The 26,444-nt window shown below is 40.0% G+C and overlaps 4 protein-coding genes across 19 annotated transcripts in view; 2 read left to right on the top strand and 2 right to left on the bottom strand.

Moving 5' to 3' along the window:
- The window catches only part of LOC131692579 (rab11 family-interacting protein 4B), a 270,722-nt gene extending 266,322 nt beyond the window's left edge, over positions 1-4,400 (top strand). For all 16 annotated transcript variants that reach the window (XM_058979710.1, XM_058979709.1, XM_058979708.1 and 13 more), the window contains one exon: positions 2,966-4,400. In XM_058979710.1, coding sequence (XP_058835693.1) covers positions 2,966-3,085 — 120 coding nt within the window. In that variant the 3' untranslated portion in view covers positions 3,086-4,400. The remainder of the gene's footprint in view (positions 1-2,965) is intronic.
- Positions 4,401-6,218: 1,818 nt separating this feature from the next.
- LOC131690617 (fas-binding factor 1) lies at positions 6,219-15,298 on the bottom strand. Its single transcript, XM_058976534.1, has 2 exons — positions 13,270-15,298; positions 6,219-7,259 (listed from the first exon to the last, which is right to left on the bottom strand). Exons 1-2 carry the CDS (start codon positions 15,277-15,279, stop codon positions 6,273-6,275), a joined length of 2,997 nt encoding a protein of 998 aa, XP_058832517.1. The 5' UTR covers positions 15,280-15,298; the 3' UTR covers positions 6,219-6,272.
- A 2,366-nt stretch (positions 15,299-17,664) lies between these two features.
- LOC131692382 (cytochrome c oxidase assembly protein COX11, mitochondrial) lies at positions 17,665-18,661 on the top strand. Its single transcript, XM_058979390.1, has 3 exons — positions 17,665-18,192; positions 18,250-18,417; positions 18,478-18,661. Exons 1-3 carry the CDS (start codon positions 17,809-17,811, stop codon positions 18,634-18,636), a joined length of 711 nt encoding a protein of 236 aa, XP_058835373.1. The 5' UTR covers positions 17,665-17,808; the 3' UTR covers positions 18,637-18,661.
- Positions 18,662-21,822: 3,161 nt separating this feature from the next.
- LOC131687215 (uncharacterized) lies at positions 21,823-25,888 on the bottom strand. The gene is made up of 3 exons (XM_058971270.1): positions 23,802-25,888; positions 22,732-23,677; positions 21,823-22,233 (listed from the first exon to the last, which is right to left on the bottom strand). Exons 1-3 carry the CDS (start codon positions 25,886-25,888, stop codon positions 21,823-21,825), a joined length of 3,444 nt encoding a protein of 1,147 aa, XP_058827253.1.
- Between the last annotated feature and the right edge of the window lie 556 nt (positions 25,889-26,444).

Below are 26,444 nucleotides of genomic sequence, written 5' to 3'. Positions count from 1 at the left end.
GAAAGGTATATCTTTTGTAAACATCGAACTGAAAATAATAGAATAATAGGGTTGTCTACCGTAAGTTATAGTGAAAAGAGTAAAACAAAGTCAGAGGAGAAAAAATGTGAACGCTACTTTGACTGGCTATATCTTAACTGTTTGTTCATCGATTTCAATTTTTTCTTCACCAGTGAATAGGTATATCTTTTACAAAAAAGGGTGATAAAAAATAATGGAAAACAAATTTGTATATCCGAAGTAATTGTAAAAACAGTGATTGAAAGTCAGTACAGACAAAATGAGCTTTTCAGTTCAAATAGGGGAGCCCGGGGCTAGTTGGCGGTTGGGGTAAGTTTGCGGAAGCCCTTTTTCTCCGTTTCTATTAGACATAAAGCGTTGCCTCTCGTTGTGTACCTCAAGTAATGTGAAACACATTATCCCATGTGTTTTTGTTGCAAAACATTTTGTTTTATTAAAATTGTGCGCGATATTGTGTTTTCGAGCATACCAAGTAAATTTTCTAAATTTTAAATACTTTGCGGTACTTAGGGTGATTTTCAATCTATTTACCGAATGATTATATTTTTCGATAGCGCGTGAAAAGAGCTTTCAGTATCCGTATAGATATTACATCTATCCACAAACAAAAGTTATTTTTAAAATAGTTTTTAATAAAATATGCGGTTGAGGTAAGTTGGCGGTGTTGCACGCGGGGCAAGTTGGCGGTACTATTTACAGTGTAAAAAAGACATGAAAAAATTTTATTTCTGGAATTCATTCCAAAGTAAGGAAATTCTTTTTCTTGTGTATCTCGCCAATGTAGGAGACATTTATTCCAGTCAATTGCACGAAAAATTTCAAAAATTTGCTTTTGAATAGGGAGTAAGCGCCAAAGTCAAAATGCTGGGGTATTGAAACTGAAATATAATAGCAAATGTCGGTTAATATACAGTTTTCTCGAAAAGACATTCAGCAGTAATTCAGTTTCAGTAATTGAATCTGCATTTGATTGCTTAGTTTTTGGCATATCCCACCATACCGCCAACTTACCCCGGGGCCGGGGTAAGTCGGCGGGTTTTCCGCGTCACATATTTTTGTCTCTAACAAAGGAGAAATTGCATCAAATGCTTTTAAAAAAATCAGAGATGTTGCCAACAGTCTGCTCTTTCAAGCCGCATGTTCTATTTTGCAAGATCTACCTACATCAAACCGGTAAAAATTGAAAACTGAAAACACCGCCAACTAGCCCCGGTCTCCCCTAATCGTATCTCGGTCGTATCTCGGTCGTTTTGTTTTGTCAACCAATTTCAGTTTTCCTTACACCTATGATATTGTTAGAGCTTCTAGATTTGTAATGTATACAATAGATAGTAGATTTTCAAAAGTTACTATACTTTTTTGAAGTTTTAGGCGGTATGGTTTTCACAATGCACGCGGCTCAAGGTTGGTTACAATCAGACCGCGAGAGACTCGAAATAAAATCTAAACACTGACGTTAAAAATCCATCGTGGTCTGGATGAATTATAGCAAAATTTAATAAATCGACGGTAACTTGAACGGAAGACACTAAGGTTGAACAACACAAGTATGACAAATCTAGAAAATAAACCGAAAACTATGAGCGAAGGTCATTACGACAGTCCAAAAGAATTCTGTGATCTTCGAGCGCGTTTTGGTCAAAAGGTTCATTGCGGTGCACAGCTCAGTTCAGTAACTATACGCTGAAACAAAACCTGGTTGTCAAAAACCGTGCAAGGAAGCTGCACGAGAATATTCTGGTCAAGTTTAACGGCAGTGTTTGATGATGATACTTACATAAAAACGGAGATTTTGAGATCTTGAAATTTAAAAATGTTGTAAAGTTATTGTAGAAGACAGTTGATTCTTCTATGTTTTCTGTAGTGATCTCTCGATTAATGCGAAAATCGCTTGACTGTGTTAAGTTTTTACTTAAAATGTATACAAAAGTAACACGTGTTATAAGTGCGTATTGATGATAAAATGTGTATGACGTGTCACAAATGTGCTCAGTAGAAGCCATATAAAAATGAATCATAATTAATTTCTACAATTATGTGTTACAAACAACTATAACCAGTTCTTTTGCTTTTCCATATGGTAACAGCATTATCACATTACAAATTGCATTTGTCATAAGATAGCATGACAGTGACGAGATAAATTCACTCTCAAGTTAATGATTTGGCAACGAATCTGCAGTTGTGGACGAAACCATAGTTTTATTACTAGTGTCTATAAATGGACAACGTTAGAAGAAGAATTGTCACTAAAAGAGGAATTTTTCATACATCCAATCATACATAGATGCCGTAAAATTCTACCTCGATTTAATCAGTTGCTATTACAGCCGAAATTTCATAGTATAGATTAAGCAGAATAACTTCGATTTTATTGAAAAAATAACTAGCAAAGCAATCGGATTTGGAAATTTTAGAACCTTTTCAGCATAAGTGTGCAGAATGTTTTTACATCTTTCGCGTCGTTGTTGTTGATTGTGAATCTTGCCGAGATTACAAATGCTGAATAAACAATCCATTCCGACCGGAACAATAATATCTCAACTACAATAATTAAATGGAAGCGACCAAATTCTGAATAGAACAGATTTTAATAGCTGAATTTGGATCCAAGGCAGAAATGGATGGGATGTGGAACGAGGTCATCGCCGAGTTCATATAACTAAATATTAGTTTCATAATTCGCTTTTGTGAATAAAATATCTAAGTCTGTACGCTAGTATCGATGCTCATCTTTTGGTACAAAATATTCTATTAATTATTGGCTTCCTATTATTTGCCTTTCATTCACATGTATTAGTCAAATGATATTTCTTTCTAACAAATCACTGCTTTCATCGTTGCGATGTACATAAATGCACTTTAAAACCAAACTTATTATAAACAAACCCAATCGCTGCCGCCTAAACTAATTAACGACATTTTTGACTTGTTCCACTTCCAGCTCCAGATCGCATACCAAGACAAGGAGGAAGAAAACCGTCGACTGAAGCACTACATCGAGACAATGCTGCTTCAGGTGGTCGAGCACTATCCCCAACTTTTGGAGGTCAAGGCGGCATGAAGGAAGCGGCGATAAAAAACGGTTCGGAGACCTGCGGAAACGACGTTTCAACGCCGATGCGGAGCGTGATATCGAGTTAATGTCGAACAAATGCAACAAATCAAGCAGTTTTTAATGAAACACATCCCATCCATATACTGTAACTTCCTGGGAGTCCTTTGACCGTGGGCCGTGTTTTAATTATTAGAAAAAAAGGATTGATGTTTTCTGCGCTGGTAATTATCACTTCGAACTCTATTGTCAGCGTAGAATTTATGAACAGTGTCAAACTGATTTGCGAGAAACACGTTTGCGTATTTAAATTATCGATAGGTTTGTTAATTGGCGAGTTTAGGAGACATCTTACGAGCAATATATTTTATATGTATTTAGATCTTAGGAACTAAACACACTTTAGCGAGTAGATTCTATTCGTGTTTAGGTTGAAGGAAATATCTTTTTATATTTGTATTTTTATATGAATTAATATTTTCTTTTACCCCTTTCAAAACAAGTGTTTTATCAATTTACAGTAGCTAGACTGTATGTGTTCGGTGTATAAAAGAAGAGAATAGTTTGCCACCCGACAACTTTACAATCAGTTGATAAAACTAAAACGCTCTGTCTTGAGCAAATTGTTTTCCAAATGCTATTCTATTTACCCACATGCGATGCTCAAATCAAATTAATTGCGTAGCAGTTTATGCAGTGATAAGAACCAGAAGCCTTTACCGCAATTTCTCCATAATTCCAGTTTTGAAGCATACCCAATGACTGTAAAGAATCGTGACACTGGTGCTTAAAGTGAACCTTATAATGTAACAAACTTCCGGTCGCCAAGTTGAGTTTATGTTTTGCATATCCTACTTCAGAAGATGTGCTAATTTTCTCAAGACGATGTTTTGTAAATAGTTCTTCACCATGAAGCAATAATTTCCCTGTTTAGTTAGGCCAAATTCTATAACCTATTATCAATAAAGTATCAAAACAAGCTGTGTGAAGTATTGTTCTCCTTCCTTTAGGTTGGAAGTAACATAAGCCTTAGTTGATGATTTGCTATTCACAATCGAATGCGTGAAATTAAATAAATTACAGAATTGTATACTGTTTTATACACTGACAAATAACAAACTTGGAAACAATTAGGAAAAAGCAACAAACGAAACTGAAGCATTAATATATTATTTGTCCGCACTAGTGCTGACTGTGTAAGATGAAATAATGAGGTCGCTAAAGTAATTGAAACAATTTTAAATTGGATGCCAAAATAGCGTTCTACTACTAAACACTATTGTATTAGTTAAGATAAAAGAAGAAATAAATATCGACTAAAACAGCTACCGGGTACAAGTATTTGCGTCGAAATTTCTATACGATTCTATGCGTTTCTTCTCTTTAGACAAACTAAGATTATCTTTTTTCATATAGGGAAGCGAGCAAATTTTGGATTTATTAGGGAGTGTGCTGTACTATCCTATTAATTACGGAGCATATAGTCAATGAAATGCGTATAAATTGGCATCAGCATCCTTGCTTCGTTCCTAAGAACCAATATTATAACAAAAATGTCAAATATTATTGTTACAGTTGAAAACTGGAAAATCCAACCAGCGACGACCGTTTTTTCTCTTGCCTGAGCAAGAGATCTAATCTACGACATAAGGGACCATTCATAAATTACGTAACGCTTTTAGGGGGGGGGGGTTCGAGAAGTTGTTACATATTGTGACATAGGGGGGAGGGGGAGTAAGCTAGATCGTTACGTAACATGTTTTCATCGAAGAAAAAAAAAATTTCAAGGAATTTGTTACGTAATAGGGGAGGGGGGGATAACTAAATTTGTGACAATTTGTTACATGGGGGGAGGGGGGAGTCAATTTTGGGCAATTTTTGCGTTACGTAATTTATGAATGGTCCCTAAGAAGTAGTACACATTATAGCGCATCGTTACCTATACGAAAAATCCGCACTACCGGCGTGATTCCAGTGTTTAGAATAAGAGAAAATACGATTGTCGCTGGTTGGATTCTCCAGTTTTCAATTGCAACCAGAATATTTTTGTTTACCTGTGTAAACATTTGAATACGCATACATTGCAAAAACCATCGATTACAAGTGGGCGTAAGGGAAAAACTGGGACAGAACATTCCAAAAAGGTTATATGTGTGCGTGCGGCTGTCACTTTTTTCGAGCGAACAAGAAGATAAGGAGAAAATAAAAGCACGTGGCGCTTTACTTCCCTCTGATTGGTTAGTGATACAAATATTTACCTTTTGCGGTCCTGGTTGCTATACTTATTTTCACCACGTGCTAACAAGCTTCCTTCCGATTGTTCGATTTTGTTAATGTTATGTTCCGCGGTCCCGGACGCCATGTTTCACAAACCTACACACACAAACATGACGACTGTGAAAACGTATACCATAACGCATCTCGATCTTTTTCTCTCCCGATTTTGTTGCTAGGCAAAACTCCGCTTCAAAAATAATTTCAAGCAAAATTTCGATTTCTACAGTTAAGGTACAGATCTATATATAAAAAAAATTAAAAATTTCAAGAAAATAAAAATTGTCCAGAAAGGTCCGGTTTGCGACGGTGCTTTTTTCACTTCGCATGTCGCTTCCCATTGAAAAACCATTGACTTATTTGACGTCTAGAACACCAACATAGTTGCAATGTATATAGACAACATACATATAACACTATGTTTTCAATTCGCCATCTGATAACCTCATTTGGCAAAAAATCCACCCGATTTAACCTCAATCTTGCACTAACACAACTGCACATGGATTAGTCAATTATACCTACCATATTTGCACACAAGATGAGTATGCTGATTACTGGAAGTCTGCTACCCGATCGTAGCGCCGCTAGCGGCAAGTTACTTGCTGATGCGAATTCAAAACAAGTTATATTAAAAGAGATTATAACTACTAGAGGGAGGAAAGCGCTACTGTCTCAATGTATTCACGGACTGAAACATGGGGTCTCGCTCTAACATATTGTATCCCATTAGTTTGAAACGTGTGTACCCGGGACAATATGTGTCAAACTAATGGGCCTAGCATATGTAAGAGCGAGATGATAAATTATCAGCTTTAACAGTTATAATCTCTTTTGTTATATTTCTTTCATTTATTTCGCCCTTGGACATCCGTTATCAGTGATTGCAGTTTTTTTTTGAAAATGCATTTTTTATAAATATTCACTTATCATTCTCGGCATCAAAATAGTTCTGCGATTTCAACACATCAAATCTGAGTAGCAGTAAATCATCATCCGCGGTACCGCCTTCATTTTCGGCGATGTTTGGCACAAGATTCGATGTTCCCTGTTCCGGATCGATTCGGTTTCTCTCAAAGAAATTGTGCAATTGCCTCTCCAAATCACCATCGAAAAACTGATCCAGCTTTCCTAGCTCTCGGTGTTGCAACTCGAGAAAACTAGCTTCAAGCTTGCGATCATCGTCCACCGATTCAGAATTATGAGCCGCTGTCAGGTAGTCTCCAATCTCCTGTGATCTTTCGCCGATCTTACACAAGTTGCACCTATTGGTTTGAAGTCTCTTCCTCATCGATTGTAACTCCAGCCGTTCTTTACTCAATTCGATCTTATCCTTTGCTAGCCGATCCTCTCGCTCGGAAACCTCTCGAAATTGACGCTGCACCAGCTGCATTTTCAGTTGCATGTTTTGCTCCGCTCGTTTGATGCTTTTGAAGGCACTTTCGGCAGCCATTACCCTTGTCCTAGCGTTGCTGATGGCGTTTTCTAGCTCGCTACTTTTCGCTCGTAGTTGGCTCTCCTGGCCGATCATCTCGCGCCGTTTGGTTTCGTATTGTCGTTGCAGCTGAAGAAGTCTTTCGCGCTCCTGGTCACATTGGTGGGCAGCATCTTCGGCCACCTTTATCGCCGCATCGATCTCCGCTCGGGATAGATCTGTTCTGTCTTGTTTCTGAATTTTGTCCAATGTTTCCAGTTTGGCTTTTTCTTCCAGCAGTAGTTGTTTCTCGTCTCGGATGTTTTGCATTAATTTGGAGTGCTCTTCCAGTTGCAGCTGTTTCAGCTCTTCGATTTGTTTCTCCTGCCTGAGTATCCGTTCTCGTGCATGCTCTTTTTCTTTTTCGAATGCTTGCTTCTCGGCTTCGAGCTTGACTAGTTTTTGCTGGTAATTCCAGGTTTCTTCCGAAGATATCTAAGGATAAAAATGAAAATAAACTATAGATTTAGATTTAAAGTAGAGTTGGCTATCAAAAAGACTTTTAAAAGTCCATATCACAAAGACTGTAACTAGCGACCGCACACATAACTGAAGAAACAGTAAGGCGGAGTAATCATTACAATTACCCTACGTGAGTGTCGTTGCTTCAAATTTGCGCTCCTGTCATAACATAGTACACATAAACTGCAAATCGTTCCTAAGTGCCGTGTCTATAAACACACCAGTGTAGACTATAAAATTACCTTTCTTGTTTTCACTTGTAGTGATAATATGATGCATATAACACAACCTAGCGGTGAAAATGCTGGCGTCTGGTTTTTTCATGTTAATTATACAAAAATTCCATAGTCTTTAAACAAATTGGTCCGGTAGCCAGATTTGTCTGAATTGGTACAAGTTTGAAGCAGACTAGGCTGAATTAGTTTTCAAAAATTCGTTTTTTACTAGGCAACCTAATAAAGTTCTATGCAAATCATATTACACATACACTACTTGGAGATATGTTTTCCTGCAGCTATCATATGTAAAATTGTCAGTCATTTGAAATAGATCGTCTAAAGTATCCTAGCAAACAATTTAGCTGGATAATGGTTTAAACAGTTATTGTTCAGCTTAATCCCTCATATCAAAGGCTTCAGTGGCACAGTACGAAAATTGCAGAAAAAATGTTCTAAAACAACCTGACAAGGAAAAAATGTACAAAACCTACAACTCAGGAAACGGGTTTAAGTAGCCATCCGACCCGCTAATAAAACTACTCTTGCACGCAACCTGATTCCTCCCCGCCATTACATTACGGCATTACTTCGAGAAGAGGTTTTTTATGTGCACAGCACACACGCCTATCCAATTACTTAGTAGTTAATTCTTTCAGTAGGTTACAGCATCCATCCTTGGCATACTTCCAGTTTTCGACCACCCACACAACGTGGTAATTTCTGCATAGTATTAGGAAAGTTAGCTGTAGGTCGAGCTACGAGGGAAATCTGGGTGGCAAACTTCAGTCTTATTTACTGAGCCCTTCGGTCCGCTTGTGCCATTTAGTACCACTTTCTTGTTGAGCTACCGACTTGTTCGCGAACTACTCGATCTAGTCCCCGACGATGGATCTAGCCTACTCCGACGAAGAGCTCCACGGCGAGAGAAGTTCGAAAGCGAGCCAACCAGCCAGGTGCCGAGGTCAATTCGGCAATTCCGGTGGAGTAGGACGTCCGGTTTGCTGGAGCCCCGGCGCGACTGGTGGTGTCTCGTCGCGGTCTACTCAATCTAGTTCCCGGTGGTGAATCTGACTGTACGCTGACGGAGAGTTCCCTGGCGAATGAAGTTCTCTCGATACCGATTCTTCGTTGGTTTCAGTACCAATACTTGAGCCCTTTGGCTCCGTGTCCGGTGCCATTTTGCACCGCAACTTGTTTAACCCTTTAGTTCCCTTCTTGTGGCATTTAGCACTACTATTCTTGTTTTGATGAGCCGACTTGTTCGCGAACTTCTCGGTTTAGTTCCCGCCGATAGACCTGCTGGACTCCGACGGAGAGTTCTCTGTAAGAGAAGTTCTCCCGATGGAGCGTGGCGTTCGTTTCGCTGGCGTTTCGGCGACCCATGCTCGGTGCTCTATTGCAGTTTACTCGACCAGTCTTCGGCGGTGGATCTAGCTTATTCCTGCGAAGAGTTTCCTGGCGGTGATTGCTCTCCCGAAACCATTGCTCGATGTTCATCACACCGTTTCTGCTGTAAGACGGATCTAAATCATAACTCTATTGACTGCGATTCACGTCTTTACATCGCTTGTCATTCTTTAAGCTACATTATCTGGGTTGATGCCGTTTTAAGAAGCTCCCTGCACGTTGCTTCAAACCTCGGACATTCAAAGACCACATGCTTCGGTGTCTCGACGCTCTCACACTCCGGGCACAACGGTGACGTTGCGTACCCGAACCGATGAAGATACTTTCTGAAACAGTAGTGGCCCGACAGGAGCTGTTTCAGGTGGAAGGTCATATCTCCGTGCTTTTTATTGACCCACGTCGACATGTTTGAGATGAGCTGGTAGGTCTACTTTACTTTCTCCGTATTGTCCCATTCCTGCTGCCGCGTCACCATCGAATCGATTCTCATCATCTTCTTCACGTTTCTTGCATTTTATTGATTTCATCATCATCTTCTTCCTCACGTTTCTTGCGTTTCATTGATTGTAGCACTTTATATCCTGCGCCCGGGTCATGCAGATGGGGATCATCTCGGCGATAACGCATACTGCCTTCGAAGATATTATTCTGTACGCAATCGTACGACCGCCAACCGGAGCGTTCTATTCAGCCTTTCGAGGTTCCGCTTTGTTTTCAGCGCTGCACCCCAGGTTGAAACCCCGTATCACAGTATCGATGACGAAACACTAAAAAATAGATCGCCTTTGTAATCGCAGGTGTAATCAGTGTGGTTGTTAATCTTCAACCAGTCGTCGATCATTACTCCCAATTGCTTCAGTGCACGCTTCGATGCAATCACGTGCCCTTCGACGGTGATCTGTATCCACTGAGCCGGTTTGCAGTTGTTGACCAACAACACATCCGTCTTGTGGTGAGCTATTTGCAGCTTGACCCCGTTCATCCAGCTCTCGATCGCGTCTTTTGTCTCCGTCATCGACACCTCCACTTCTCCAAGTGTCTCACTCATCACCGTTAGTGACACGTCGTCCGCGAAACGCACGATTTTGACTTTCCCGGCTGCCGCAGTGCTAAGACTCCATCGTACATCCCGTTCCAAAGAGTTGGACCGAGAATGGACCAACTCGCCGCTGCAACTCGCATTGATTTCTGCCCTTCATTCGTCTCGTACAGCTGTACTCTACTGTGAAAGTAGCTCTCCAGAATCTGGCTCATTCTTCTGTGCAGCGCTGCGGCATTGGCCTGTACAAGGCTAGGTGGCCAAGTGACTTCCCTGACTTTAGCAGTAACACAAGCTTCTGTACCTTCCACATTTCGGGGAAATTGCCAAAATCTAAACACTTCTGAAGTAGCATCCTGAACATGTCCGGATATGCCAGGATCACAGCTTTCAGCGCTACGTTTGGTATTCTATCCGGATCGGGAGCTTTCTTTGATTTAAGTCGCATCGACGCTTCTTTGAGCTCGTCGTTAGTCGCTTGTCACTCGGCTGTTTGCTCCTTCTTCTTCGCAGTACGGTATGGTGACCAGGTAATTGGTACAACAATTATCTTTAGCTTACCCGGTCATATTTCAGCTGGTGTCGACGGTCACTCATCTTTGTCATGACGGCGCAGTACGCGTTCCCCAGGGATTGGCGTCTACTTCTCAGCATAGCAACTTATGGCAAACTGGCTTGCTAAGCTTACTAAAGCGTTCCTAGCTTCTCGAAACGTCGATTGCGCTCCTCTTTCACTCTCCGATCTTGCTCTCTGATCCCGCCTTCTGGCTCTATTAAAAAGTGTGAATAGCGTACTGAGCTACTCATTTAACCAGTAAGCTGCACGCCGTCTACTTCATGGCTCTAGTTTTCGTGTCATTGTAACGTCACAAGCCGACACAATCCTTCTTGTTAGATCAGCCGCATCAACGCACATGATTCCGCTGTTCGCCGAAGTGATTCAACAAAGAGGTTTTCGTTAAAGACTCATTTTTTTAGGCTTCCATTGACCGATGAGGTTGCGAATCGCCTGGTGGTCGCTATGGGGATTTTTCTCGTACACTCTCCAGCACATGTTTGCCGTCAGTCAAGGACTACATAATGTGGCGGAATTTCTCTCGGTACCGATGTCCGTTTCGTGAACCAATAAGCACCCAGTTTTGTCACGATACTAGGAACCATTTAGCTCCCAGCTTTGCCGCAGTCTACTCGTTGTAATCCTAAACGGTAGATCTATCCTCCACAACGAGTCGACCGGTAGGTGTCGATGTCTGTTGCCAATTTTCACTACAAGGAAACATTCTCACAAGATAACTTTTGCAAATGAAACTTTGAGAATTTTATTTAAAATATTGGCAATATTTTGGTTGCACATATTAAATTTTTACAAATTTCTTCAAAATATTACCCCCCGTTACTAAGCTACTGCAAGGCTTGTTCAGCTTTCGTTGTTTGTTGGGATTTAGAATAGTGCTCCAATGCTCTGCGCTTCTGTGAAACTTAACGCTGAGACGTACAATGATGGTTACTACATCAGTTTTTTCACGAAAATGATCCGATCGAAAAGTTATTTTCGATTGGTTTTCCTGATTGGTTCCACATATCACATCGTTATGACAGCTGGATGAAAACAAATAAATTGTTGATCACTCTAATACAATTACTGATTAGAAAGTATTCTATGTGACACGGGAGAGCTTTTTGTTTACATTTTAGGTCAAAATTATCAACAGTCAACTGAGAATTTGCCAATCGGACTCACGAACACTAATGCAGTTTCTTGGTTGAAAACAGGGATGTCAGGTGATATTTTGAAAAATCTGTGCGCGGCCTATGTCTATCTGTGTTACTGAAAACGTATAAAATTTGGCTTGAAAACAAGATGTGGTGACCTTTTCTTTGGGCTTTGCGCGAGACAAAAATTAAGCGCAAGGTCAACAATTGAGAAATCTGTGCATTGTAGAAGAAAGCTGTGGAAATCTGTGCAGTTATTGCAATCTGTGCAGCATATTGAAAATCTGTGAAACACAGATAAATCTGGGCACCTGGCATCCCTGGTTGAAAACAATCCCATTAAATTTTGCTATCTTCGTTTAGTATTTTAAACCTCGTTTTGATGTAGTATTTGTGCTATGCATAAGATGATAGAAAAGTATATTTTCATATAAATTAAGAGATTACCACAGAAAAGATAGGAGCATAGATTTTCTTTTCCGAAATTTATCTAATCTGTATAATTTTCAAGATTCAAAATTGTTTTTCTCGAAGAGTACTACATAACGCATGTCATACGATATCACAATATCGTCGACATATATTGTCGATCTTTAACTGTGAAAGGACAATTTCTTAAGTCGTTTTTGCTTGAGGCAGAAACTAACTCAGTTTCGGACCTAAGGGACCATTCATAAATTACGTTACGTGATTAGGGGAGGGAGGGGGTACGACAAGTTGTGACATGTTGTTACATATGGAGGAGGGGGACTAAGCTAGATCGTTAGGTAACATGCTTTCGCCGAACAAAAAAAATGTTTTTCGAAGAATTTGTTACGTAATAGAGGAGGGGGGATAAAGAAATTTGTGACACTGTTTTGCGAGAACCCAACTCAGTTCCATTAAAAACGTTTGTTTGAAGCAACGAAACTGGATTAGTGTCTAGGTTCTCAATCGAAAACGGCATTAACCCTTTCATGCCCAACTTTTTTCTAGTGCATGTAGGGTTGCAAAACTATTTTTCCTTGTAAACGGTTGGGTCAAGAAACACGAAAAGCCTATTTTCATAAAGATATGTGTTCCTATGACAGTGCTAGAAGCTGGTCAATTTTTACCTTCTATTGCTCAATACAATTCTCCGAGAATAATTACAATAGTCCAATTACGTGGAAAACGTAGCCAACGACAGTCTAAATTGATAAGTTTTATCAGTTTTCAATAATATTGTACCATAACGAAGATATATGAAAAAAATTATTTTCCGTCGTCAACGTAAACTGTTCCTGGCAGCACTGCTCCATCGGAATCCAATCAGACTGATTGCAATAACTTCAGTTCTAAAGCTGATCCTTGTAACTGTTAATACTCAAATAATCACATCAATGAGCCTTACTTGTTTTTGTGAGTAAATCTGACCTCAATCAAAAGTTATAGCTGTTTAAAAACGTTGTTGTCCACAAACAACATGGGCATGAATGGGTTAACCATCCAATTTTGAATATGCAATACTCTTATACAACACGAAAATGAAAACGAAACTTTTGGGAAGGTATTGCGATTTTTGAGTGCAAAACTATTGAAAAACAAGTGGAACTATCTAATGTGTTTATACTGGGGCACCTATTACCTTCGACAAATCAGTCAGCTTTCCCTCCAGCATCTCCACCAAATTTAACAGCCGCATCTTTTCCGTTTCGGCCGATTCTTTCGTTCTTTCCAATAGCCGCTGTTGATCGTCCAGACGTTTCTCTCGTTCCTTGAGTTGAATTTCCTTTTCTTTCTGCGTAAACTCCAGCTGATCCTGTAGGGTATCTCGTAGCTGTTGAAGATCACCAGAAGCATTCTCCAAATAGTTTGCAGCATTTTTCAGCGTAGCTAGATAGGATTGATTGTCCTGCAAAACTGAAAACTCGAGCATCTTCGACTCTCGAATATTGTTGATCATTTCTCGGTGTTCAGATTTTATGCTCTCCAAACTTTCTTCATAGTGCAATTTTAGCTTTTCAATCGTACTTCGATGGCTGGATTCCATTTCATGAACCTGTTTGGTATGTTCGGCTATCAGTTGCTGTTTCTCCTCTTCCAGGCCTTGCAATTTGTGCCTGTAGAAATCTTCCAAATTCTTATTTTCCATTTTCAGTCGGGCCTCCATGATTTTCAAACTCTCATCGAGAAATCCCATTTGCTTTTTGTAGCTCTGCTCTAAAATCGCCACTTCCTGTTCGTGATTGGCAGTGATATTTGAAACTAAATCTTCTAGCCGAAGTTTTTCCATTTGCAAACGTTTGAGGTCCGACTGCAGCTCAACCCTACTCAGAACAATTTCCTCCTCATCTTGTGTGTGTTTGTGCTGTTCATCTCGTCGAATCAATCCAACTTGCTCCGAATGATGTGCGGGTATTGACGGAGGTTGAGTCATTAGTATCTGAATGTTCGTGTTAATGCGCTCCTGTTGCTTTGATATTACTTCTTCTAGATGATTGTGCCGCATGATTTGTTTCTGCAAAAGTTCATTGAATTGGGCTTCCTGACGATCTAGTATTGCTTGTTGTTTCTGCTGCATGCCAAAAAGTGCTTCTTCTTGGTTTTTCATTTGGTTTGCAACCGTTAGTTTAAACTCTTGCTGCTGCATAGTATTCAAAGCATTCTGAGTTTCGTTGTTTAGAAAATCCATTGTTTGAGCGGCAGTGACAATATCTGGTTTGAACATGTCAGGTAAAACGGCAGGAACAACGTTCTGAGACACTGTTGTTGATGGCATTAGTGGAACAATTGCTTTGGGAGGTTGTTCAATCTTCGGACTCGCCGGTTTGGCCACTTCTGTTTGCTTCAAAGCTTCAGACCCCACTTCTGGATTGGGAGCCGGTTCGGGATCGTTCGAGTTACTATCGTCGTTTAATCCCAACCAATCAGCTCCTTTCTTACCCAACTTAGAATCCTTCTTCGAACCGATTGGGCTCGAAAATAAACCAAGTGGATCGTTCAATGTACTAGAAGATTTTCTACGACCACTGCGACGTTGATTACTACCACTTGGCGCGTAACTGCCCATTATTGTACTTTCAGTGGGTAAATTTTCAGAAGTCTCTGTAGACTGTCTAGAAACACTTTTACTTCCCACTGGTTCATCCTTCGCAATGCCAAGCGACGGTTTAGTCTTACTTTGCTTGGCAATAATTTCTTTGCTTGTAGTTATAACGGGTCCGCCGAGAAGGTCATCCAAAATATTCGATTTGGTCTTTGGTTTCTTTGGATCAAACCCCAAATCCGAAAGAACATCGTTATCATCAAAGGTGATCTCTTTTTTCTGACTCGGCTCAACTTTCTTTATGGGAGTGCTAGTTTTTCGAGTCTGAAAGCTGCCTAAACTTGGTGGTTGTCCAGAGGAAATCGCTGGCTTTGCGTAATCTAGCGACGCAGGAGAATCTTTATCGACAGTGATAGTTGCCGCGGCTGGTGTAACCTGTTTCGGTGGCACCGGATTTGTTGTGTTAGACTTGATGCCAAATAAATCCTCCATTTTCGTTTGCTTGTTTTCTGCTTTTGCCGTTTTCTTCGCCGGTTCATTCCCGAACAAACTATCGTTGCTACCATCGCTAAGAAGCCCATCCAACGGATCATCAAGATCGAAATTCATTTCTAGGTCACACTGTTTGCCTTCGCCGTCAAAAAACTTGACTAAAAAATGCAGTAAGTATTTTCAAATATAAGAAACAAATTTATCACTCACAAAATAGTTGTTTCGGGTGTATCAAAGCACGCGTAGTCATAGTGACGTGATGCACGCGTGCTCATACTCAAACACGTGCCGCGAAGCGTTATAGCAAGTAGTATGGAGTTACGCACCTAGCGGTTCATAGCGTAATGACGTTCTCGTTTCGCCGGAAAAGCCATAAAATAATACGTTACACATATTATAGCATGTGAAGAAAATTGGCTGCAAAGCTGGGTTAATTACTGCGACATCTACATAGCAATGGCGTAAACAGAATATAGAGTGTATTTGAAGACTTTTTTGTCAATAGGTCCAATCTGCAAATGAGAGCCCTCTTTTTTCGCTTTCTCTTTCGCTTATTACTGCAAAACCATGAAGATTTTTAAACATTTATCAGTATGTGTCGATAGACCAAGGTTTTTACTAGCTTATTACGCAAATAGTTGTAGGGAATTCAGAAAGGTGACCGAGTAATTCGCAAAAGAGAAAGTAAATAAAGAGAGGCTCTCTTTTGTAGATTGGACCTATTGAAAAAAAACTTCATTTTCCGTATCTGCTCGAAGTATTGAAAAACACCGGGGACTAACCAGGTAGTGGATTGTATTGGTTTTGCACTTTCTAGCAGAAGTGGGAATGAAAGATGTCTAGTGGCCTGATCTTCTGCTAGAAAATGCTACACCAGTGCAATCCACCGCCCGGGGGGTTTTCAATGAAAAAACCCATAAGTGATTTTAATAAAATTTTTAATTTCTTCAAAAACGCATTGTTACTCGTTTGGTAAGAAAATCTATTTGTAATGATGGTAATAGTTTTTTTTTCGTGTGCATATTGTCCTGAAAGGTTAGTGTTTCTAATCGTTCGATTTTATAGCAATTAGTCAATCACATTCAGAGCTGCCATTTATACAGATTTATCTATAGTATACAAATTTTTGAGCGCAGGTACCCAGTGAGCAAATTTTCTGGCAGAGACCGCTCTGCTAGATTAATGTAAGTCTTGGTTTGGCAGCCCTGTCAGATTTCTGCGCGTATCTTGTCGGGTTAGTTGAGCTAGGGCGAATTCGGTTTCGCTCGCGTTTTCTGGCAAATTTTGAAAGGAACCGAGCAAAACTCTGGCATAACTCGGACATAAACTGTGCAAAAATCCTGGCAATTCCTACCTGGTAGAATTTAGCACGAATCGAGCAAAACATCTGACAAAGATGTGGCAGGAAGCGTGCAGAGATCTTGGCCAAACATTTCTGGCTCGGTTCTGAATAAAAGTGAGCAGCATCGGTTGGTTTAACCGCTTCTGTCAGAAACGGTTGTTGCATTTGAGCAAATTCGTTGCCAGCATCAATTTCGCTTTACTCAACTTTTGCTAACTTTCTGCTTGCCACGCTGACCGGGTAAGACCTGGTACAGAATACAGTCTTAATACAGATTTTCAATACACGATACAGATTTACACAGGTTTTTGAAATTTCAATTGACAACGTTATTGGCGGACCCTTCATGGAGCCGTTTTCATTAAGAATAGCCATTTTTTCAACAATTTATTGTCAAATTAACCATAGCATAAATACACAGATTACTTCAAAGTACACATTTTAAACCCTTTTTTAGTGTTTGAATTTATAGTAGACAATACTTAAAACTTTTGAATGCGCATCAATTTATCAAAATTCGTTTTTTTTGCAATGAGTACAGATAAATACAGAATTTTTACAACGAGGATACAGATTTTCAACAAAATCATCTGGCAGCTCTGATCACATCAGCTGCTACAATTCAGAGAAAAGTAGACGCAACCATAAAATAACCTACAGAATAAGTTCTTTTAACTTAAATTTTGGTACTTTTAAGCTGTGCGTCGCTTTCGCACTTATTAGTGTTGTCGAAAACAAAACAAGAGATTCGACTCAGTCGAGGTCTTCCGTGCAGTAAGGTACTTTTGAGTTGTTTGGGGTATACTCAAAATTAGGTTGAGTTATTATTTTTGCCATAGTTAAATGGAAACTACCTTCAACACGGTTTACCTAATTTTACCTTCTTACACGATACCACGAGATTGAGTCAAAAGTACTCAATTTAGGTAGTTTTTCGGTGGCGTGTAGATATTAACCCAACAGACTCTTTTTTAAATTAAGTATTTGTTAATTTTTTCGTGGAGCTTCTAAAGCAGCTCCAAAACATGTCTCTTTGTGACATTATTTCCGTAATTTCATGTGTAAATGCGACAAAAACCTATCATTTCCTCGTTATAGCGACACATAATTCTATGATTCAGAAAAGACCGATTATGGTACACTATGCCATAATGTATATTATGACAAATCAGCTGATGGATGACAACAAATACTAAAGTCAAAAGTTATGTGACTGTTAAAATTATACTAAATTTTCCTCAATATGCGCTGAAATTTATAGTTCTACCTGTTTCGCGAGGAGTGAATTAGAATACTAATACAAAATGTTACTGCAAACTGTTTGCCGGTTTCGATCGTATCGGTGTATCCAAAGCCTATTGAGGCCTCCAAAAGTCTCATCGGTTTTCTCCCGCTTCATTGGCAATCAAAATCGGTCAGAGGCGATAAGAAGGCACAAAATTCGTACCACGATATACTACGTAGCCGCTGCAGGTGTTATGACCGTTGGCATGAGCTATGCCGCTGTTCCGCTGTACAGGATGTTCTGCCAAGCCTACAGTTATGGTGGAACAACGGGTCAAGGACACGCCGGTGAGAAAGTGGAAAACATGAAACGAGTACAGGATCGGGTGATAAAGGTGACATTTAATGCTGACATTGGTGCCTCGATGCGGTGGAACTTTAGACCTCAGCAACCGGAGATAAAGGTATCATGTGGAGTGACTTATGCACCCTAATGAACGAAGAGACGAATTATTTTTTAGGTGGTCCCTGGGGAAACAGCGCTCGCTTTCTACACAGCCAAAAATCCTACGGATCATCCGGTGATAGGAATAAGTACCTACAATGTAATTCCTTTCGAAGCGGGAGCTTATTTCAACAAAATCCAATGCTTTTGCTTCGAAGAGCAGCAGCTGAATCCACATGAAGAGGTATGAGAAAGTTTGTTCAAACTAATTCGCAATCGTTGAATTTGGAATCTGTTTTTTCAGGTGGATATGCCTGTGTTTTTCTATATTGATCCAGAAATCATGGATGATCCAAAGATGGAGCTCGTTGACGCAATAACGTTATCATATACATTCTTTGAGGCAAAAGAAGGTCTTAGTTTTCAAATGCCTTCATATGCTACGAAACATGGGACAAAATAAAGGCTTATAGACATGTTTTAGTTGACATTATGTACTTTACAATAAGACCAAATGCGCGCGTTACTCATACTCATTTATATTCTGAATGACCCCAAGACCGATCCAAGTTACATATGCTACGAACTAGCATAGGGTCACAGCGTTTGAGAAATAAACGGTAACATCAGTCGCTCCAAACAGTTTTTAGGTGTATCAGTATCTATCCGGTTAGCAAACTTCATCAATTGCTTAATGGGTGTTCCGTGCGATGATAATTTCAAAATTGAATGCTGTTTTAGAAGTAGTACAGTAGAAAATTTCTGCATTGTACCGAAAAGCGGCAGTAACCAAACTGACCAGTGAAGACAAAATCTATCACACTGAATGTTAATTAGTAGATGTAGTGTATTAGTATATTTAGTACTGTAAATCTGTAAAGAAATTGGTCATCTAATTTCTAAAACAAATAATCAAATGAGTTAGCTTTTCTATCCACTTGGCGATTACTCTTACGTTAACTGTACTTTTCGAAGAATAATGATAATCGACCACCGACTAGGCAGATAATATATCCGGAGCCGTAGCGTGAAACTGGCGCCCTTGCCGAAGTATCATTCTTTTTAGTTCCACTTTCGAACAATTATTTCGTATGTACATGGAAATGGCTCCGCTATCCTAAGGCGGTGTCCACAAAGGCATGGGCAGTATTGTACGTGAATATACGGCGGGGAACATGAATTCCCACGAAGAAAGACTAGATGTAAAGGTTCAAAGCATTTCACATAGACATGTGAATACAACATACGTTGTATAACATTCCACTGACATAAACTCGATGAGCAGGTGTTTCAGTTCTATAACACCAAGTTCTTTCGAAAATCGAGAGGGTAAAAGTAATCTTACAATGTAATCGGATGATTCCTCATTTATAGGTAGGCAAAACATGGCTTACTTCAGGGATAGATCTCAACTTTCACGATTTCAATGTTATTCGCTTGGCTCGAGAAAACTCCTCCGGAGTACTTTTGGGGATCAAAAAGTGGTATTCTTTCAATTGAATCGACCTCCCCTCGACACAAGGATTTGAAGTTATCGCTTGTCAATCTAGAAATGCAAAGTTAGCATCAGTTAGAATGTGATATTGCGGAACTCGTCCCCGCAACTCCCACCGTACGGTATGGGGATGCCTTCATGATGATTATCGATCTACCTCACTCCACGAGCTTTGCGTAGGGTTACCAAATGGACTGAGAGGCAATTAAGGACATCCCTGACAAATGTTATGCCAATTATGTTACTTGAGCCAGAATGCAGAAAAAACAGTCGGAATTCTAATTTTCCAGCTGTTGAACTGGGATGTTGAATCTCAATCGAGACAAATTAGAATGATGTAGTGCCAATACCAAACGAAGATACCACTTTGGCCAAACCTTATATTGAGCTATCCAACAAATTATGGTTACTTCTGAGTAAAACAAATTTTGGTCGCCGTGAGTCACAGAGAGTATGCATTCACAAAAAAATCGCTGGAAGGAATTGAAATTGATTCTCTTGGAAAAAAGTTTATCTGAATTGGTCCAATTTTTGATGACGGATTCGAGTATTTCAAGTGGTATCTGGCTAATTACTCGAGTAATGTTGGTTTCCAATGCTTGAGGATGTCACCGCCGCTGTTTTCTTCACTGCGTGCTGGATGTGGTCGATTTGTACGCTAATCATCCAATAACAAGAACTACAACCAACCCTCCCGCAACTTGACGTTTAGCCTAAGTTGCATGAAACCACCTTGTTTCGAATGATGTCGCCACCATACAACGCCGTCCACAAATTGCGATACTGTAAATTTCTATGCGAGAAAATAATTCCGTGACGTCTTTTACGAACTTGTTTTCTTTATTTCCATTCGGAAGCGGTAATCAAGATGATCATTTCAAAACAGCGTAATAATTTAATATAAACAAGTTAATTCGTCATTTTGGAGTTTCATAAAAGGATTACAAATTGTGCCAAATGTAAAATGTAAAATGCATGATTTGATTTGAGTGCGCTTCTAGTGTGAACTTTTTCTTCTTCCGTCGCCCTTGAAATATCTTTCGCATATGACAATTCTCGAAAGTCTGTCGTTAATCTTAAATAACGAAACTAAATGATTATCATTTTTCACCTCGTATTTAACAAAGGTGGGATTGACTTCGATTGTTTATTTCTGACAGCATTTACGACATTTACGGTGCAAAGGTTTCCACAAAATTCAGAAGTGATGACAGCTCATTTTCTATCGGAGAGGGAGAAAAACAGTCCAGTATCATTGTGTGTGTTGTTTACATTGCAATGCAAATATTACTACCTAATATCTTAAAACTAAAAGAAAGATGCTCACTAACTAGCATAGGCGCCGCTTGTTTGTATGCTGATGTTTCCAAAAATTCATGAATCATTTAAAAATAATGCATCGGAATAAAGATGCATTATTTTTATAATAAAACAACACCAAACCCAAAAAGTCTTCAAAAACGAATTATCGAAAGTAAAAATATCTGAACAAGAAAATTTTCACTGCGAACAAGTTTACGCTTTTTTTAGAAATTGCCTTTGAATAAAGATTGATCCGCCATTTTAGACCCACAGACCCAAAAAAAGTGGTTTCAACGATTTGTATAGGAGCTGTCAAGTTGTTCCCCCTCTGACTACAACGCTTATTTTTTGGTTGTATGGCGAATAGTTGAGTCAGTTGGCCGAAGATGTCGACCATATTATGATTGGAGTTCACTAAACACATTTCCCACAGATCGCTGATTTTCGAAATATAGTTGAATAAATGGAAGATGGTGAGCCAGTGTAAGTCTTTCCATTATGAAATGGCAAACAATACTAAACTACAATAGCATGACAGTTTGCAGTTAGTACCCGTTAACTACCAGAAAATGCCCTGTTAAAAAACTTCATGTTGAACCACCCTGTATATGCTGAGGACTTTGTTTTCGGCCGAAGTAAGAAAATGCGCCACGGCAGTATAATCGTATTTTATTCTTCTGTTGTATCTACTGGCTACACTTCGAATGACAAAGGTTGATACATCGTGGGAAGTTCGGAGTCAAGGGGCACACAAATATATGATTACTTGCTAATGTCACATTCGCGAGGGGACACCAAATGTTATTTTTTTCTTATGCTTACAGCTCGGCCATCCTACACAAACTAAACCAACTAATCATCTTCTTCATCTTCTAAATATTCTATATCTTCGTATTCAGTGTCTGATTCCATGTTCTCCGAATGGTTTTCAGCTTTTTGATAGAGTCGCATATTTAAAGGATCAAAAATTCCCTCAAAACGAATGCTTGAGACTTGATAATTATCCAGATCAGCTACCACATAACGATTATTATCGAGTACCTTTTTAACCACATAAGGACCCCGAAACTTTGGCTTGAGCTTGCTCCTTTCTCCCACTACATTCGTCCTCCGTAACATAACTAAATCTCCTTGCTGGTACTGTGTATTTCTCTTGCAGTGACTGTCATAAACACGTTTGTTGTACTGATGTTCTTTTTGCATACTTTGACTAGCTTCTTCTCGAAGACTGCTCAAATCTCTATTGCTGATGTTGTTCTGATCCTGTAAGTATTGGGTTAAGTCAAAATCAATTCGTTTTTTCTGATCAACACCGAACAAGAGTGTAGAAACCGTCTTCCCTGTAGAACGATTAACGGTATTATTTAATAAAAATTCCACATCGATGAGCACTGTATCCCAACTTTTTCCTGATTCTTCGACCATTTTACCAAGTAAAGGAACCAACGATTTATTATAACGCTCAACTTGTCCGTTTGATTTGGGACAAGCTGTTGCCACTTTTACGTGTTTAATTCCATGGTCTTCTACGAACCTTTCGAATGCGATGGAGGTAAATGCCGTTCCTCTGTCCGAGACGAGTACCCTCGGAGTTGAATAGGCATGGAAGTACCCTTTCAACGATTTCATCACTTCTTTTGTATTAGTTGTTTTAGTAGGGAAGAGTTTTATGAATTTAGTACACGCATCCACTATCGCTAATATATATTCATTTTTCCCCTTACTACGCTCCAACGGTCCAAGATGATCAACATGCACTACCTCAAAGGGTACTTTGGGCTTCTCTACATCATGAAGATTTCCATCGAATCGTTTGTTTCTGGGATTATAGGCAATACAAGTGACACAAGACTTTGCATGTTGTTGTACTCGCTCGCGCATTTTAGGAAACCAGTATGTTCTTTTGATCAACTCACATACTTTGTCTACGCCGAAATGCCCCATCTGGTTATGGAATTTATTTATGACCGATGGTATCATTTTCTCCGGAACGTAAACCAATGACTTGTTTCCCGAAACCTTGTACAATATAGCATTCCTAATTTCATAGTCTTTTAATGGTTGATCATATAAAGAATCCTTAATCTTCGTAACTTCGGAATCATGAAGTTGCGCAACATACAATGCATCTTCAAAAATATTCGAGGAGCACTCTTCTTCCATCAGTACATGAACATGCGAACGAGATAGAGCATCTGCATGCTGCATTCGCGCTCCTGGGCGATGAACAATTGTGAAATTGTACTGTTCCAGGTACAAAGCCCAGCGTGAAATCTTTGGATTTATATCCTTTTTCTCCAAGGTTTGTTTTAGAGAGTTACAGTCAGTTACCACACTGAACTCCAAACCAAACAAGTAGGTCCGGAATCTTTGTAGGCAGTAAACAATCGCAAGAGTTTCCAACTCAAAACTGTGCAACTTCGATTCAGCAACGGTTGTTTTACGGCTATGATACATAACGGGATGCATTAAACCGTCATCGCTCTGTCGCTGCAACAAAACACCGCCGAATCCTAAAGACGACGCATCAGTGTGCAGCTCGGTTTCCGCATTCGGTGAATATATTCGTAAAACCGGCTTAGAAATCAACGCATTTTTAAGACTCTCAACGGCTTGTATATGATTAGTGGACATTTCAAATTCCCTATCTTCTTTCAATAGTTCATATAGTTGCGCAGCCTGTACGTTGAAACCCTGAATAAACTTTCTGAAATAGTTTACTAGTCCAAGAAATCGTTGGAGACTTTTCCGATTCATAGGAATAGGGAAATTTTTTTATTGATTCTACATGTCGGTCACTGGGCGTTATTTGATTGCGTTGCACATCATACCCTAGGTATTCAATCTGGGTTTTCAATAACTGGCACTTGGCGAACTGAAGGTCCAAATGATTATCTGCGAGAGTTTCAAGCACCTCTTTTAACGTTTCAAAGTGTTCACTTATCGTTTCAGAAGCGATGAGCATATCGTCAATGAACACTATTACTCGACCGTCCTTTATGAACCGCTCCAAAACCTTTGTTATGAAATTTACAAATATTGCAGGCGAATTAGCATATCCAAAGGGTAAACGATTGAATTCATACTGTCCACTGTCAGTAACAAACGACGTATACTTTTTCGACTCTTCAGTCAAACCGACGTGGTAAAAACCATTTTTAAGATTAAGTGAAGTGAAGTATCGCTTACCCTGAAGTTTAGCTACTTGATCTTCGATAACAGGCATAGGGAAGTGATTTCTCTCCACGATTTTATTCAGCGGCTTATAGTTCACGCACATTCGAAAAGTATTATTTCTTTTCCGTGTTAAAACCACCCGTGATGTGTAAGGAGAATCGCTTTCGCGGATGATACCTTGTTGAAGCAAATCGGAAACAATCTTATCAAGTTCCGTTCTCTCAAATACACTAAGACGTTGTGGAGAAGACGAAAAGACCTTATTCTCTTTCAACCGAATTTCTGCATCAAACCGGACCAAAGGCCTATATGGTCTCGGCCGTTTTAAATAACTTTGTTGTACTAGGTTCTCCAATTGAGTACGGTATGACAACGTTTCTGCATCGTCACCCACGTTCAAGTCTACCCCCAATACGGAACTATCGTCCAACATACACTGTTCGTCAATATCACCCAACATGAACCACTCATCATTTTTGGTTTCACTTGTACCGGCAGGTGTTAAATATAACCGTTGTATACAATTGTCAATCAAAAAACTTCTGCCCAAAATTATATCTATTTGCATGGTGTCATCAGACACAACCAAAAAATGCACTCGATAAATCTTCCCCATCACAAACAGTGCAGTTTCAAACTGGCCCAGGATTCGCACTTTCGTGCCATTTATACCGACGACATCTTCCCTAGCTACATTCAGCAGCAGGTCGTTAGGCAATAGTTTGATCTTAATTAGATTGGTATAGCTACCTGTATCGAACAAAGCCATAGCTCGAATACGCTCTCCGGCAGCTTCGACTTCAATTTGCTGTTGAGATGCCTGATTCACCGTTATTTGGTTATCTGGATCAAGCCCCTCAAAGACGGCATTCGTAGTGGTTCGTTTTACTCCGTCGGGTCGGTTGAATGTCGTTTGCTGTGTCGGTCGGGATGCCCCGTAACGGACATCACACATAGCAGATGTATGGCCAACACGAAGACACTTGTTGCATCGTTCTCTGCGTTGCGGTTTGGGACAGTTCAACGATCGATGTCCTTGTTCCCGACAATTGTAACAAATGACGTCTGTTCCTGGTGACAGTGTATTCTTTGTTTGTTTTGAAACAACTGGCGGTATCATTTCTATGTTCGATGCAACCCATTTTATGTGCCGCAACAATTCCAGCGTATCCGTACATTGTTTCGAAAGCAAGCTGCCGTAGACTTTATCATGACGTAATCCTTTGATAATGTATTTCAACGTTGCTGACATGCTGAAATCGCCCTTCTGTGCGATTGCATCCACACGGTACACGTACGATTCGTATGATTCACCCTTTTCGATTTTCACTGCTTCCAGCTCGCGATGAACATCTGCCTCGTCATACGTTTCGGGAAATGCAACAACAATTTGATTCTTAAACTGTCGCCAATTGAAAATCCACTCCTCCTGCCGTCGATACCAATTCGCTGCTGCACCTGCCAGCCGAGTTGAAGCGTACAGCAAACACATTTGTTCCGACCATCCGTAAATCGCTCGAAAATGGTCGATTCTTCGCAACCACTTGCAGACACCGTCCCCCTCCGAATATTCCGGGATCAGTCGTCCTATGTCATACGGATGCAAAGCCAAACTCTGACTCTTGAAAACCGTTTTTTTCTCGTCGCTCTCTTCGTTGTCCGCTTTCTGTTCATTGCTTTCCGCATCTAAAAATGGCGGCTCCTGCATTCCGCGCTCGTCTTCCGTTTGTTTCGCAGCCATTTGTCTCGTCAATGGCATCGTCGCGAATTCGTCGAAATATTAGCCAAACAAGTTTTCCGTTGTTCCGATCGCTTCCTCGAGGGCACTGGTATCCCACTTCTGAAGCTGAGGACTTTGTTTTCGGCCGAAGTAAGAAAATGCGCCACGGCAGTATAATCGTATTTTATTCTTCTGTTGTATCTACTGGCTACACTTCGAATGACAAAGGTTGATACATCGTGGGAAGTTCGGAGTCAAGGGGCACACAAATATATGATTACTTGCTAATGTCACATTCGCGAGGGGACACCAAATGTTATTTTTTTCTTATGCTTACAATGCCAAGGTTTGAGACTAAAATTAAGGACATTTGAAGTAAAATAAGGACGCTTCCCAAAAACCTCGAAAATAAGGACATGTCCTTTCAAATAAGGAAGGTTGGTAACCCTAGCTTTGCGACAACTTAATTATGACTATTTTGAACACGGGTGAAATGCTATGGATTCCGGCTCCACCAGCGCGCCCGAGCGCCTGATCCCCACGACAGCGACCATCTGCCAATTGTAGTTACTATTGC

This window comes from Topomyia yanbarensis, chromosome 3 (assembly GCF_030247195.1).
Source record: "Topomyia yanbarensis strain Yona2022 chromosome 3, ASM3024719v1, whole genome shotgun sequence".
NCBI classification, from domain to species: domain Eukaryota; kingdom Metazoa; phylum Arthropoda; class Insecta; order Diptera; family Culicidae; genus Topomyia; species Topomyia yanbarensis.
The sequence above is the reverse complement of the archived record's forward strand: the minus strand, read 5'-3'. Positions and strand labels throughout refer to the sequence as shown.